The sequence below is a fragment of the Branchiostoma belcheri genome, unplaced genomic scaffold (assembly GCF_001625305.1).
Source record: "Branchiostoma belcheri isolate BF01 breed outbred unplaced genomic scaffold, Haploidv18h27 scaffold7, whole genome shotgun sequence".
Taxonomy (NCBI): Eukaryota; Metazoa; Chordata; class Leptocardii; order Amphioxiformes; family Branchiostomatidae; genus Branchiostoma; species Branchiostoma belcheri.
The window spans coordinates 498071-513737 of record NW_017804353.1 but is presented as its reverse complement, the minus strand read 5'-3'; the positions used below and the strand labels follow the sequence as shown (position 1 = coordinate 513737).

General features: G+C 43.8%; 2 protein-coding genes across 2 annotated transcripts; both read left to right on the top strand.

Moving 5' to 3' along the window:
* Positions 1 to 1284: 1284 nt before the first annotated feature.
* Positions 1285 to 6541, top strand: LOC109484429 (chondroitin proteoglycan 2-like). The gene is made up of 7 exons (XM_019787678.1): positions 1285 to 1542; positions 2164 to 2373; positions 2972 to 3193; positions 3609 to 3723; positions 4108 to 4286; positions 5275 to 5466; positions 6368 to 6541. The coding sequence occupies exons 1-7, from the start codon at positions 1474 to 1476 to the stop codon at positions 6380 to 6382; spliced, it is 1002 nt and encodes a 333-aa protein (XP_019643237.1). The 5' UTR covers positions 1285 to 1473; the 3' UTR covers positions 6383 to 6541.
* A 1194-nt stretch (positions 6542 to 7735) lies between these two features.
* LOC109484424 (cytochrome P450 4B1-like) lies at positions 7736 to 15142 on the top strand. The gene is made up of 11 exons (XM_019787673.1): positions 7736 to 7891; positions 8440 to 8519; positions 9038 to 9178; positions 9633 to 9739; positions 10191 to 10315; positions 10757 to 10869; positions 11482 to 11621; positions 13046 to 13179; positions 13607 to 13779; positions 14298 to 14411; positions 14866 to 15142. Exons 1-11 carry the CDS (start codon positions 7772 to 7774, stop codon positions 15140 to 15142), a joined length of 1524 nt encoding a protein of 507 aa, XP_019643232.1. The 5' UTR covers positions 7736 to 7771.
* Positions 15143 to 15667: the final 525 nt, after the last annotated feature.

Sequence of the window (15667 nt, the reverse complement as noted above, 5' to 3'; positions counted from 1 at the left end):
CCCCGGCATGTTATCTGTCTAACGTTACATGTATTCAGCCGATGTCTACTCTTTCCAGCCGCTTCCGAAGCCTGGTAGAGGCTGGTGTGGACCGTTCTTAGAACATCAAAGTTACAGAACTCGGCATGTCTTAGGTGACTAAAACTGGTCTGAGATGTATGGAAGTAAACTTGCACTCACCTCTCTTCAGAACGCCGAAGAGTCTGGCTACAATCTGTAGCAGGAAGACAGTGTTGATCAAGAGAAAACCGAACATCGTGTCATCAAATGACGTAGACTTTCGCGGCTGTGAAAAAACTGACAAGATTGAGGGACGCGGGATGTGCGTGACCACTCAAACTCATCTCAAACTTTCACAGCTGTAAATACGATTATGACGTCAGAAATCAGGGTCGGAAAGAGACCACAGTGACGTACGTGACGTTTATGAGGCTTACGTTGTAGGCAAGTATGACGTCACTAATCTCCAAGCAGATCCTAAGGTGGCAAAAGACAGTATCAAATTGGCCAGGCAGTATCTATTGGCCAGAGAGGGTCCATCGCATATGCCACCCATGACATGTTACATAAAGCCATGTGACGTGAACATTTTTCCTGACTTTGTTTCTAGCTTTACAGTGTGATATTTGACAAATTGAAAGACTACGATTCGCACTACGAATACGGTGGATATGAGTGAATAACTCTGCACATTTTACTGTGTATGGTCAAATTCAATTTGTCAAATTTTAGGCGGTCGTGAGTGACAAAAAATGCAGACGACTTTCAAAAGAAAACACGTCTTATCAATTTTCAATACCCTAATTTAAGTATGGTATAAAAAGTTTTTACGTGAACTACAAACTTTATTACCCAAACAAGTTGTACTCTCAGGAGGGCATAACTTCGGTGTCCATGTCCAGTGATATGTGGTATCGGTGAACTGACGCCAACGTGTCCTATATGTAAAACAATGGCAAAAGTATCGCTATGGCTGGTCCAGGTCAACAAAAGGTCAATTATCCAGATAAAACGACCGTAATCTTTAAAGTCGCAGAGGATGTCAACAAAACAGTGATTGCTCAAGTAGGCTAATATTATTCCTTAGTAAACATACGCAAACTTTTCACATAGTGCGTCTTCAGCTTATCAGTGAAATGCTGAGATTTCAAGGTTTATGACTTCAGCAGTGCAGTTTTTATTGGCCTGAAATTTACATTTAAGGTTTAGCCAAATATAAACACCCTCTTTTATGAATAGGTTGGTACGTCTTCGACCTATGGGACTGCGTCAGTTTTAGCAAGCTAAGGTAGGGCGCTGAGGCAAGAGGTGACGTCAACACTTCGTCTAAACAAAAGGAAAAAGAACATAAATAGCAAAGTCTGGTGGTACAACAGCACTAGTGGTGTGTCTGACGGCTGGTATATTTCACGCAAAGATCGTCGTTTTCTTTCTTTCTTTTTCTTTTAAAGAGGAACCTCCAGACTACCAAAGATGCTTCGAGAATTGGTGGTTTTTACTCTGGTGTCGCTGGCGGTAGGAACACCGATCTCTAAGGACCAGGTATGTAACGTTACATCTTATGTTATTCGTTCATGACCTATTTGCTACATGCCCCAAAAAGAGTGTAGAGAAAAAGAATTCCTGATCAGAGTCAACTATATATGCAGATTTTTTTTTAATTTAAACTGGGGTCCCTAAAATACTGGATTTGTATTTGTTTGTTTCGCATAACCGGTAAACCGCCTTTAGGCGTAACACACCAGTTTTGCACATACATGTAAGTACAAGCTGTGCAAGACCGGACTGTAATGTTTGACTCACTCACACTGGGAAAGACCCCTACTCTTTTCGATAAGTGCTGTGGGTTCTTTAACGTGCTTGGGGTGTGGCCCTCCCAAACACGGGACCTACATTTAACGTCCTATCCGAGGGACGTCCCTAACCGAAGCTAGGTACTCATTCACACCTGTATTTCTGAATTTCTCTCCATTTTAGCTCTTGGCCGAGCTTCGGAGTTTTATCGAGCCGTTTAGCTGTGCCGGGCGGGCCCAGGCCATGTACAGCGACCCTGCCGACTGCACCATGTTCTACGAGTGCGTGGAGGGACATCCAGTGTACCACCTACTAGCTACTACATCTTAACGTAAGATTTTAACCTTTCTGAATTTTTATCCACCTTAGCTGTTGGCGGAGCTACGGAGTATCATAGAGCCGTTCAGTTGCTCCGGTCGGGCCCAGGCCATGTACAGCGACCCGGCCGACTGTACCATGTTTTACGAGTGCGTTGAGGGACACCCTGTGTACCACCGATCATGTGCTCTCACGGGAACCGTGTTCGACCAGGGGGACCAGATATGTGACTGGCCGGAGCACGTGCCGCCTCCCTGCGGGGTAAGTTAACTTTATATGTCCCTGTAGCACCAAGGTTCTTTCTGGTCAATCTCCAAGCATATCTTTTGCAATTGGTGCAAAGACAGAATCAAATTGGCTAGGGAGTATCCATTCGCCAGGCAGTTATCATTCGCCACCGAAATGGTAACTGTCTGGCAAATGGATACTGCTTGGCCAATTTGATTCTGTCTTTGAAGCCACCAAAAGTTCGGATATGCTGAGAGCCTTTTACAAGCCGTGGGCTGATGATCTACTGTGTCTATAGACTAGGGCACGGTGTATTGGAAGGTAGGCGTTAACTTGTCTGATCGTGTCTGGCCTGTTACTGTTCTGATCAGTAAAAATGAGTTTTGTGACACCTCAATCCTTGGTTGACAACTCTGGTACTTGAGGGCACGATCTACTATTTCTTGTTCCTGTAGACCGAGCCGGTACCCGTGACGACCGAAGCCCCGCCCCCTCTGCCTTTCACCTGTAGCCTTTGCCTTGGGCTTTGTCCCTTTGTATTGTATGGAAATCAATCAAATTTAGATCAGTCTACTGTATATTGTGCGGACTTATCACATTTATAAAAGCTGTCCACCTATCTCTCTTCTAGACCGAGCCTGTGCCCGTGACGACCGAAGCCCCGCCCCCTCCGCCGTTCACCTGTGACGACAAGTTACCGGGCACGTACCCGGACGTCACCAACTGCCGCAAGTACTGGGAGTGTGTACCCGGTCACCCCGCGTACAACCGCCCATGCGCACTGCAGGAGCTGGTCTACAACCCCGAAACTGGCGTCTGTGACTGGCCGAGGGACGTGTCTGGGCCATGTGGGGTAAGATGATGATACGTGCATTTTTATAGTTGTAGTTATAGAGTTCAAGCTTTGTTCCAACACAAGAAAGGAACTCACCATGAATTTTCGGTCGATCTCGTCGACCTTCGTCATCGATGTATGATCCACTCGCTGACTCTCCGGAACAAAGCTTTTAAACTCTAAAACTATGCATATGGATTCTACCAGCACAGATGGGTTTTCATTCAAATACTTGCATTTGTTTGTTTGTTTCGCATAACCAGTAAACCGCCTTTATGCGTATAACACAGCAATTGTGTACAGTAAGTACAAGCTGCAAGATAGGGCTATAAGGTTTTGACGCAACTCTTGTACAATTGTCATGTTTTGTTTGTTTGTTTGTCTGTCTGTCTGTCTGTTTGTTTATTTGCTTGTTTTTTTTTTTACATTAAAGGAGCTGCAGCGCAAACGGACGTTGAATGGTACTGACGAAAACAGTGGTACTGACGAAAACACTGGTACCGACGAAAACAGTGGTACTACCGAAAGCAGCGCCAGCGAGGAAACAGGTGGGAAAAACACAACATGTTAGCCTCTCTGGCCGGAATAGACTACATATATAAGTACCACGTCTTTACAATCCCGAAATTTCATCACACAATGCATGGATTGACATTGATATCTTGTGATATCTATTCTGTATCACTGTCCTTGGTGCTGACTGGCCTTTACATGTATGCCGATGTAAAAAAAGGGAGGGTGGGCTATTTCAGGTAAAGACGGAATGGTATTTTTACATGAGACCATTTCACTTAAAATGTCTACTGTCATCTATGATTTCATAAGTAATTCATTATGCAGCCAAACACCTTCTTTTACCGCTTTATGAGTAGAAGATGTTGTAGTATTATGCTACTGCCTTCCGCCAATCCTTGAAACCTGTCGCCCTGCAGGTTTCAGCTGTGCTGGTCGGTCTGACGGTCTGTACAGCGACCCTGAAGACTGCGCCATGTACTACGAGTGCGTGTCGGGCCATCCCGTGTACCACCGGCCCTGCGCCAACCACGGGACCGTCTTCGACCAGGCCGACCAGATCTGCGACTGGCCAGAGAACGTTGCGCCGCCTTGCGGGGTGCGTACGCATTACACAACGATCTTCGCTGCTAGTTTTCTGTCTTCTGTATCTGTGTACTCTTAAAGAACACACCAGCTTCGCAGGCACGCGGCGCGGCGGCAGCTGGCTACATTACACCGAACGACTTGTTACGTACATGTACAGCTAGCATTTGCACATCTAACTGCACGATTTTAAAAACTTTCTAGTGATGACGCCCCTACTGTACTTGGTGGCAGGGAATTCTACTCTACCGTCAATACTGTAGTCCTAATCTCCAAGCAGATTCTCTGGGGCAAGAAGAGTCTATATTGGCCGCCTGTAAGTGTAACCATTGGCCACCAAACGTCTTGGGTGGCGTATTCGATACTACCTAACCAATTTGATACTGCATTTCAGCCACGCAAAGATCTGCTTAAAGATTACCATAGTCCTAAAAAAAGATTTTTGAACACCTGAAAAGTTGTGTTCAAAGACCAGAGTAATGTAAACATAAGCTTGTTCTCAGATCTGTACGTTAATGTTAAAATCTTGTTCTTCAGACTGAAGGAATCCTCACCTGTGCTGGTAAGGCCCCTGGCAGCTACCCTGACCCGAGTGACTGTGCCAAGTTTTACCAGTGCGTAGTGGACCACTTGGCCATTGCACCAGTATTTAGTACGATCTGTACTTTGAATGTTAACATTTTTTTCTTCAGACTGAGGGAATCTTCACGTGTGCTGGTAAGGCCCCTGGCAGCTACCCTGACCCGAGTGACTGCGCCAAGTTTTACCAGTGCGTAGTGGACCACTTGGCCATTGCACCAGTATTTAGTACGATCTGTACTTTGAATGTTAAAATCTTGTTCTTCAGACTGAAGGAATCTTCACGTGTGCTGGTAAGGCCCCTGGCAGCTACCCTGACCCGAGTAACTGCGCCAAGTTCTACCAGTGCGTAGTGCACCACTTGGCCATTGCACCTGTATTTAGTACGATCTGTACGTAAATTTTAACATTCTGTTCTTCAGACGGAGGGCATCTTCACGTGTGCTGGTAAGGCCCCCGGCAGCTACCCAGACCCGAGCGACTGTGCCAAGTTTTACCAGTGCGTAGTGGACCATCCGGAACCCTTCCACTCCGACTGTCCGGCGGGGGGTCTGGTGTTCGACCCCGAGAAGAAAGTCTGCGAGTGGCCGTGGACTGTGGCTCAGCCTTGCGGGGTGGGTGCATTTTCTGCTCTTTATTATGTTTATGCCACACCGACTTAATTTTATGGATGACATCCGCACGCGCACTGATTTTCGCCCGTTCTAAAAAAAAAAGAGGCTCTGGCTTGGCTCTAGGCCTGGGTAGCTCATGGTAGTTAGTTTAGCGACAATACGGAGGTGGTAACTCTGGAGGAAGGCACCCAGTCTACCGAAGCTCCACGACTCAAGAACGAAGTAGATATACGTACAGTACCGACTCGTAAATTCCGGAAAAAGTCAGAATGTGCCGGCTTGTCGTATACGTCGCTATGTACTGCCACAAATTCACAATAGCAGCTTTGTATTTCTGTGGTTTATTAGCATTTTTTTGGCCGGAATTTTTTTTATTCGCCCGCGCGCACTAGTTTGGGGGTCTTCAGAGGATGTCATCCATAAAATTAAGTCGGTGTGGCCTTACCTTCGCAGAAGGAAAACATATTGTTTTTGCTCTGTTTCTTCCTCTTACTTCATAGCTTCTTCTCCAAAGACGTACGTTCCATGTCCCTGTCCTTAGTGCTGAAGAACCTTCCCTGTCCTTAGTGCTGAAGAGCCTTCTCCTGTCCGTGTAAGGTCAATGACCTGAACCAGACGTATGTCACCATGGTAACTGGTGCTGTAGCAGACATCCTTGAGGTGTTGGATTACATTATGTAGCAGAACAGAGCTGGAGTGGCTGATCACCATTTATTACATGTGAATGTGTTAGAGTAATAATAGCAGAGCAATAATTTGTTACACAAAGGATAATTCTCGCATAGTCATAGAACTTTCGACCAGCCAGTCTGAAAAAAGGTAGTCTTTTAGAAGGAATGTTTAACAATTATGGTACACTAATGTGTTTGTCTAACTGATCATTTCTTGTTTGTTTTTGCAGTACAAGACGGACTGAGACGATCGGTCATGCAAGGCAGAAAAAACACCAAACATCGTTCTAACTTGATAGAGCTGAGTAATACTAGTAGTAATAGTGTAAACCCAGATGTGGTCTTCAACATACACATGGGTCGACTTTTGTAACTTTTTGCACAAAATAAACGGAGCATGTTTCCCCGCCATACTGCTTTGACTGTACTGCGTTATATTTTTAGCCTAAAGTTTATCTAGTTTAGTAATAGAGCAGATTTCCTAATCCAGTTACAATAAATGTAATTATTTCGTATAATGCAATTTTTCATCAATTCCATGAAAAAGCTGTTTGCATAAGTCACGATACTCTGAGTTTCTCAGTCCTTTTTAGATTCTTACTAATCTTTATAGCCCACATCATATGACAAACAGGTCACAAATCAAGGCGAGGTCAATGACCGAATGCACATCTCATACAGGGTTGGGGCCAAAGTGACTTGGGGGGAATCGTTTAGAAACCCTGTACAAAATATCCTAAAAGAAGGAATTTCTGCGATCCTATTTAACACTAACTGCTCATAATATCATCTTTTGATCGGAAATGTTATTCAAACACACGTAACCCGATATTTTCCTACATAACGTCGTATTAAAAAGGATAAATACCTTGGCCATAGTGGTACGGTCCGACGTGATGACGTATCGGTCTCGGGAATCAGCTGTGTTTGTTCGTGAGGTCATTCCCTGCCGATGTCTCCTTCGCAGTACAGGCAGACATCGGTGTCTGAACTTCAAGTTCTTCTTTTACTGCTAAGTTGACGAGTTTTACCTGTCGTGGTGAGTTACCGGGCTTATATGATCTTAATTTAGCAGAAACTATTTGTTATTTTGCAAAATATTTGTAAAACACCGGTAACATATGGTTAAACACTACAACATGAAAGCAAGAAGCCTCCTAGCTCCTTGCATACATGTTAACGTTATCTAACGTTAGTACAAAATACATAGGAACGTCAAGTACGTTATATATAAACCAGTTAATATATAACGTACTTGACATTCTATGTATTTTGTACTAGATGTATATTGTACTAGAAAACGTTAACATGTATGCAAGGAGGCTTCTTGCTTTCATGTTGTAGGGTTATATGTTGCATATATTTGAATGTATATGTTGAACTTTTCTACTTGCATCTACACTGTAGGTACTGATCGTGTAAACGTTTGAGACATACAACTGTCATTATAACAAATATCAGATCTTTAATGCCCACTTGGTGCTTGTCATTTAATTCCCGTAGACTCCACAGCGGACAGCATGTTACAACTGTATGCAGCTGTGGACCGCGGCACCTGTCTGATCATTTAAACATTAAATTGTCATTGTCAAAACAATCCCACCTGTTGCAATTGTTATTTCACAGCCGGCAGCATGTTTTTCTATGCCAACTTCGACCGTGACACCCTCCTGGTGACCCTCTGCACCTGGCTGGTTTTGTTCCTCACCTACAAACTGTACCTCAAGCCGCTCTACCTGTCTGCACTCACACTGGTGAGTTCTCGTGTTGCCTGATTTTCTTTACTGATACTCAGTATACATGTACATTATAGCCTCTACCAGGCTTTGGGAGGTGGCTGGAAAGAGTAGAAACATGCCGAGGGAGTTGGTCCACTAGAGAGTACATTTTGCCGCACTCGAATTGTACTCTCTAGTGGACCAACTAACCCCTGGCATGTTATCTCTCTATTTGGCCAATTTATACTCTATCCAGCCGCCTCCCGAAGCCTGGTAGAGGCTTATAATGCATTAATGCTAAATGCTTGAAGTGTTTTAAATAAACATTTGTCCAATCATCTTCAGTACCTGACAGGAAAAATATGCATACTGTAAATCAGTTGTTCCTGGTAGCAAAAGTTCACTCACATGCAGCAGGTGCCCCAAGACTAAAGTCTGCAAATTATTTGTAATGATAACTTAGTGGAACAGAAGTGACCATGGAACCTGCAAATATAAATTATTTAAAGTACCGTGAAAAAAATCTACTGTATATACTGTATATATAAATGTACAATCTTTAAATGTTCCTTTGTCTGTCCCAGATGCCCAGTCCCAAGTACAATCCCATTGTTGGTCAGATGTGGGAGATCATCCGTGAAGAGGCCGTCATCCCAAGTCTCAGGTCAGTGCAAGTAACCAAGACGAACAAGAGTGTGTGATTGTACTATGGTATTGAAGCCTTTCATGCTGGGGAATAAGGGTTTTGGTTTTGACCCTCTAGCAACATTTCATGGAACTGCATGCTTCTTTTTAATTGTTTTTTCAAGGGTAATTCTGGGTTGCTGTCATGAATTTCTGATTATGATTAATACCAACTGCTTGCCACTTCATTCCATCCATCCATCCATCCATCCATCCATCCATCCGTCCGTCCGTCCATCCATCCATCCATCCATCCATCCATCCATCCATCCATCCATCCATCCATCCATCCATCCATCCATCCATCCATCCAACCAACCAACCAACCAACCAGCCACCAACCACTCACTCACTCACTCACTCACTCTCTCACTCACTCACTCACTCACTCACTCACTCACTCACTCACTCACTCACTCACTCACTCACTCACTCACTCACTCACTCACTCACTCACTCACACTCACTCACTCACTCAATCATTTATTCCTTTTGCAGAAGAGCGCGGCAGCTTGGGCCCATCTCCAGGTATTTCGTGACGTTTGGAGAGGAGCGAGTTCTGGTGGCTGAACCCGACGCCCTGAAACACATCCTGGTCACCAACCACGCCAACTATGTACGGCCGGCGTTCATTAAAAGGTGATCACTTTTTGTTCTTTGATGATACATGTACCTGTTGTTTGTCACTAGTAGTATCTATTTCAAGAACTAGTAAGGTATCACAAAAGTCATCTGTGTTGGTAGTTATTTGTTTAAAGGTAAAACTTTGGTTCCAACACAAAAAGTTAATGTTCTCACCTACTGAGCTTTCAACCAGCCTTCCTCAGTAGACTGACCCAGTGAAGCTTGTCATGTAACGTCTTTGAAGTGTGACGTCAACACTTGATCAAAGATATCTGGTAAACAATGTCAGCCCCTGCCACAGTTGGGTGAAGGGTGATGGGCTCTGATGTAAATAGCCTCTTTCACCCCTCTCAGGAAATAGATGGAGCAGACATGATTTTTATTTACCAGATAAGTACACCATTGATGGACACAGTGATAACATCACATGTAAATGCTCTACATCACAGTTTTGCTGTTCCTTCTGCAGGGCATTTTCTGCTCTTGCAGAGAAGGGCCTCCTGGCAGTGAGTGGTGCTGAGCATGCCATGCAGAGGAAAATTCTCAACCCTGCCTTTAAACGGGAAAATCTAAAAGGTAATATAAGACAGTGTTTCTGTCATCAAACGTTAGTCACTAGTCTGTGTAACATAAACTCTGAGTTCCCAGGATGAACTACCCAGAGACTATGGAACCTCTCTCCGCATAGTCTGACTGTTTTCAGGACCTATATCCTCAGCTCCAGGACCAACATGTTGCCAAGGAAATTATACCACAGCCCCCCTCAGCCTGATTGGATCCACTGGCTAACTCTGGGCCTAGCATGTTATGGGTATAGCACTCAGGTTACTGCCCACTGAGTTAAGAGGTTGTTCACCTCTTTGAAGCTGGGAGAGAAGTACACATGTACATTTGTAGAAATAGGAGCTCAGGATTCCCTCTCACTGTAAAAATCAGTCCAATAGGAACTCAGGTTTCTTTGTCCTTGTAGATACCAGTTATCACAAAATTTGACTTAAATACTTACTAGTAAATATCATCATTGCAGGAATGGTGAAAACATTTCAGGAGTGGACGGAGGTGCTGGTGCAATACTGGAAAGACCAGCTAGAGGGAGCCGCTACCACAGACGGGTTTGTGGAGCTCCCAGTTCAAGATGACTTGGGCAGACTGGTAATTATATTAAGTTACTACTAGTAATTTTTTTTTGCATGGACTTAATTTCACAGCAGCAATACAATAGCCTCTACCAGGCTTTTGGAGGTGGCTGGAAAGAGTAGAAATTGGCCAAGTAGAGAGAGATAAAATGCTAAGGGAATTGGTCCGCATGTGGCAAAATGTGCTCTCTAGTGGACCAACTGACCCTCGGCATGTTATCTCTCTATTTGACCAATTTCTACTCCTTCCAGCCACCTCCCGAAGCATGGTAGAGGCTAAGAGCAAAACAATGGAAATGCATATTCTTTGTGTCACATTTTCATGAAATTCAAAAATAAAACCACTGTGAAAGTTTCAACATTTACAGTAATTTTACATTTTCTATAGAACTAGATAATTTTCTTTATGGCTAGGTGCATTATGTGAAGACTTTAATTGCCTAATTTTGAATTGCAGACCCTGGACATCATCGGCAAATGTGCCTTTAGTTATGTGTTCAACTCCATCAGAGAACCAGACAAGCTGGTGAGCCAGAGTGTCACCAAACTGTTACGGGGAGAGGGAGCAGGGTAAGGCTACATCTTAATACTTTTGTAGAGGTAAAAATTTTGTTCTAACACAAAAGGTAAATGTTTTCACCTAGAGCTTTTGACCAGTGACTCTGGTCTTCCTTGGTAGACTGACCCAGTAGTGAGGCTTGCCACATGCATATGGCTTTGCTAAAGTGTGACGTCAACACTGGGTTTAAGAGAAGCCACGGGACAAGTCTCACTGGGTCAGTCTACTGAGGAAGACCAGAGTGACTGGTCGAAAGCTCCAGGTGAGAACATTTAGTACCTTTTTGTGTTGGAACCAATGTTTTATCTTTAAACATGTAACTACCAACACAGATGAACTTTAATGATAATGTACCTTCTCCCTGCTGCCTTTTATTGCTCCATAACCAGTATTACCAGGTCGCCAACTGGCTACAATGCATTAGTTTCTCAATCTGTGATAATCATTGCATTATACTCTATATTTTCATGAACACCTGGATTTGTGATTAGTGTGCACAACTCTGCATTTACTGATACTGTATAAGTAGATATCTTTAGATTTACCTTTTTAAAAATGTGGGGGTCATAACAGGGCACTGAACAGAATTATGAAAGTTGAATAATTATGTTTCTCTTTTCCAGTTGGATGATGCTGCTCCCCGGAGGTATGAGGGCAGCCATCGGGGCGTCACGAGATTTCCTCAAGCGACGGGCTCTGTGTGATAAGATAGTGGACGATGTCATCGCAGAAAGGAAGCGTCTACAGGAAAACCCAGAACAAGGTGAAACCATCCTGGACAATTATAACTTCATTTGCTCATCAAATGTATTTATATAGTGCATGTAAGTACAATGTATAGCAACTTGTATGGTAATTGAATAAGAGACTCTTTTTACACAACCAAATATTTTATTCTGCTGACATTTCATTGACCATCTATATAGTGACACCTGTGCTGTACATTGTGAACAAGAGTTCCACGATCTCATACCTTCGCCAAATGGTGTTAACTCTTGCGGGTGACAAATTATACAATTTTAATCATTTATTTTGTAAATAAGAGCCTCATTTGCATGGATTATATCAGTTGATCATATTCTCCATCCAATGACAGCCTTATCATAACAAAAAGGCTATTATAGCACTTCCTCAGAAATTATGCAAATGAGGTCATGATTTGAATAAATTATGTTTATTGATCTTCACTTCACTTCACTTAACTTCCAAATGTGGCAAGTATGAAATTGGGTGCAGCAGTGACAACTATGGAATTATAAGAATTTGCCATTGATTATGCAAATTAGGTTCTCATTTACATAATCTATATCCTCAGATGTTTTTCTCGTTCTCAAGTAGATGTCACAAGTGTTTAATAGTTCTATTATCGAACAAAGCAGATTTATAGAATTTCCTCATTAATTATGCAAATTAGCTCCTGATTTGCATAATTGCCATCTGATTATGTCAAGCATCACTTCAACTACATACATGCCAAAAATCACGATAATACGTCAACCGGATCTTGAGTTATCGTCCTTCAAATTTTTTTCAACAAATGCTCCTGCAGTTCCAGAACAAGGCGCTAGGGGACCCAATCTCATGTCACTTCTTCCCTACCCCCAAAGCTATCTACCAACCAAAATTCGTGACCCTAGCATGTCCAGAACATGAGATATCGAAACCGGAAGTTCAGCTGCAGTACCTAGGAAAGACCGCCAGGGGGCCCAAAATCTAATCATTTCTAGGTCTCATGAAGACCTACCCACCTACCAAGTTTCATTCCAATCCATCCACTGCTTCTCGAGTTATCTTGCTAAATTACACACACACACACACACAGACAAACGCTACTGAAAACATAACCTTCTTGGCGAAGGTAACCAGTCAGAATTGCCCTGAGGAAGGTGACTTACCAACCTGATGAAGCTATTCACGGTTGTACAGCAATTCTAGCCTGGGTGCCATTCTCCTCAGTTTCCATTAGCCAGCGACATTAGGGAGCTGGCAGAAACTACAGAGGATGGCACCCAGGGTACAGCAGTTCTAGGAATTCATACAAAATTTGCTCAACAAAAGACTCAGATGTCTTTATCCCAGTAGTTAGATTTTTGTAAATTCCCCAGTTGATGGTTTTCGCACAGGTGCAGTACGTTCTGCTGACGTTCTTTTTCACCAGTTTATTAAAGATTTTTGTAAATTCCCCAGCTGATGACCAGATTCCGAACGACCTGCTGAGCCTTGTGATGCAGGCGCGGGACAGGGACACGGGGGAGGGGGAGGGGCTTCCCGAGGAGGTCATCAGGCACGAGGTCATGACCTTCATGGTCGCTGGACAGGAGGTACGTCACCAGGGGATGCAAGGGAATACTGTTAGTTCAATTAAATTAATTTTGCTGTGCTTAAATATTGCAGCAGAGCAAAAAAAAAAAAAAACAATGGATGGTGATAGCATCGAGTTTGTGGTTGAATCATTGATAGTCTAGGAGAAAAGGTAGTAACTTTAAAGAGATGTGCAAGGGCTTAAGGTATAACAAGTTCTAGCCAGCTGCCACTATGCTACATGCCTGCACATATAAAACCAAGTATGTTATTATTTGCAGTTACTGTAACATTAATGCTGTAGCGTATATACCTGAGTACATTCTGGCCAGGGGTTCATAATAATGCTGGCCTGTTACACCTAGCTTTGAGCTGATAAGCTATAATAAAGCTCTGTGTCAATCAAATGCACTGCACCAAAGTCTAAGCATTCATTTTTATGACCAGACGACCAGTACCGGCCTGTCATGGCTGTTCCTGGAGCTGTCACGTCACCCCGAGGTGCAGGACCGCCTCAGGTCAGAGGTCAGGGCTGTGTTGCCGGGCAACGACACGCCCATGACCTGGGACCTGCTGGACCAGATCCCCTACCTCATGTGGGTCGTCAAGGAAACTCTCAGGTGGGGAAACGTATTAAATAAATGGATGGATGGATGGTGGGATGGATGGATGGATGGATGAATAAATGGATGAATGAGTGGATGAATGAATGAGTGAGTGAGTGAATGAATGAATGAATGAATGAACATATTCATAAAAAGTAGATATTAAGTATTTATGTTTATCTTCGCAAAAGAAAAACATACTGTAACAGTTTTTTAGCTCTAGATCTGTTTCTGCTTCTTCAAACACGAAAGGTCAATGACCTGGACCAGACGTCTGTCACCATGGTAACTTTTGCTTTCTTAGACACCCTGTGGTGTTGGGTTACATTATGTAGCAAGTGGTAGGACAGAGTCGGACTGTGTCACCAGATATATGGGTCTGTTTGAGTTATAAAGAGTTTGTTAGGCTAGACAGTGTGAAGGTAAACATGAAGTAGTTGCTTTGCAAATGTTCCCTTTCTAGTTTAAGACATTGTAATGCCATGTATGTGACATTGGTTAGAAAAATGTCCATTCCACATCTTACCCTCCAGGCTTCACCCGCCGGCCCCTAACACGTTTAGACAGGCACTGAACGATGACTGGCTGGGACAGTACCCCATCCCTGCAGGCACCGTGGTCAACATCTGCCCAGCTGCATTGCACAGGTCAGTCTCATATCACATTAATTTCGTACATGGCACAGTCTCGGGTCTGGTGTATTGGGGCATGCCTTCACTGAGTCATGGAGTCTCAGTTTCGCAAGCACGCGGTGCGGAGGCAGTTAGCTACTAGTATATTTAATACACCAAAGGACTTGTTACACACAGTCTTTGCACATTTAACTGCAGGAGTTGCTTAAAGCTTCTAGTGATGATGCCCCAACTGTGCTTGGTGGCAAAGAGTTCACTTTACAATAGTTCTTGGAAAACAGTCAATTCTGGGTTGATAATTCTGCTATTTGAAAGCATGACTATTTCTTGTTCTTTTCTGGGCTGGTATCAGATAGTCATTGTATTAGTCATTTTGAACTATCGGGATCTCTACCAGTAGAATCACTGGTTTTATCGGCTGATCGGTTGATTTTATCGGCTGAACACATACATGTATTTATTCCCACAGGTTGTCCCATTACTGGGAGGATCCCGACACCTTCAACCCCGAGCGTTTTGCCAGCGATGCCGGCCGGAACCCGTACACGTTCCTCCCCTTCATCGCCGGCCCACGAACCTGCATCGGGAGCAAGTTTGCCATGGCGGAGATGCGAGCCGTCACGGCCTCGCTGGTTCGACAGTTCCAGTTCGATCCGGTTCCGGGTGTAGAGTACAAGAATAAGCAAAGGGTCACGATGAGACCCGACCCTCTGCTGCGTCTAAGGGTCAGCAAGGCTCCTGCCTGATACAGTAATATAGTCTCTAGCAGACTAACTACGCTGGCTAATTATATAAGAGCCCCGATATTTGCCAGGAGAGTTTGGCCGCCTTGGGGTTTGACTGGCTGTGCAGTTAAAGAAACAACCTTCTGCAGCCGGACTCCCCTGGCCAATTTTGATCCTTTTTGCCAAATTCTACAATCTGTATTCCTGTAGAAAGGACTGGTGGAGGCCTCCACCTATTCTCCAAGCAGAGATTTTGTTTGGGGTTCAGTACTTCCAGTTTGATCAGGTCCCGGGAATCGAGTACAACTACAAGAATAAGCAAAGGGTCACGATGAGACCCGACCCTCTTCTGCGTTTAAGGGTCAGCAAGGCTCCTGCCTGATACAGTGTAATAAATTACATGTAGGTCTAGTGGGTGTAAGGTAAATGTATCTTAGCGTCTATATCACCTACTATAAACGGAGGTCCAAACCAGTTTGATTACTTCTGCAGAACTGTATTTATTGATCCATATGTTTACTCTACCAACAGGTATATGGTCTAATG

Bases quoted from the DNA above. Each gene is read 5' to 3' on its own strand.
- LOC109484429 (XM_019787678.1), top strand. From the start codon at position 1,474: ATGCTTCGAGAATTGGTGGTTTTTACTCTGGTGTCGCTGGCGGTAGGA. The intron at 1,543-2,163 runs GTATGTAACGTT...TATCCACCTTAG, and splicing joins CACCGATCTCTAAGGACCAG to CTGTTGGCGGAGCTACGGAG. The intron at 2,374-2,971 runs GTAAGTTAACTT...TCTCTCTTCTAG, and splicing joins ACGTGCCGCCTCCCTGCGGG to ACCGAGCCTGTGCCCGTGAC.
- LOC109484424 (XM_019787673.1), top strand. From the start codon at position 7,772: ATGTTTTTCTATGCCAACTTCGACCGTGACACCCTCCTGGTGACCCTC. The intron at 8,520-9,037 runs GTCAGTGCAAGT...TTCCTTTTGCAG, and splicing joins GCCGTCATCCCAAGTCTCAG to AAGAGCGCGGCAGCTTGGGC. The intron at 11,622-13,045 runs GTGAAACCATCC...TAAATTCCCCAG, and splicing joins ACAGGAAAACCCAGAACAAG to CTGATGACCAGATTCCGAAC.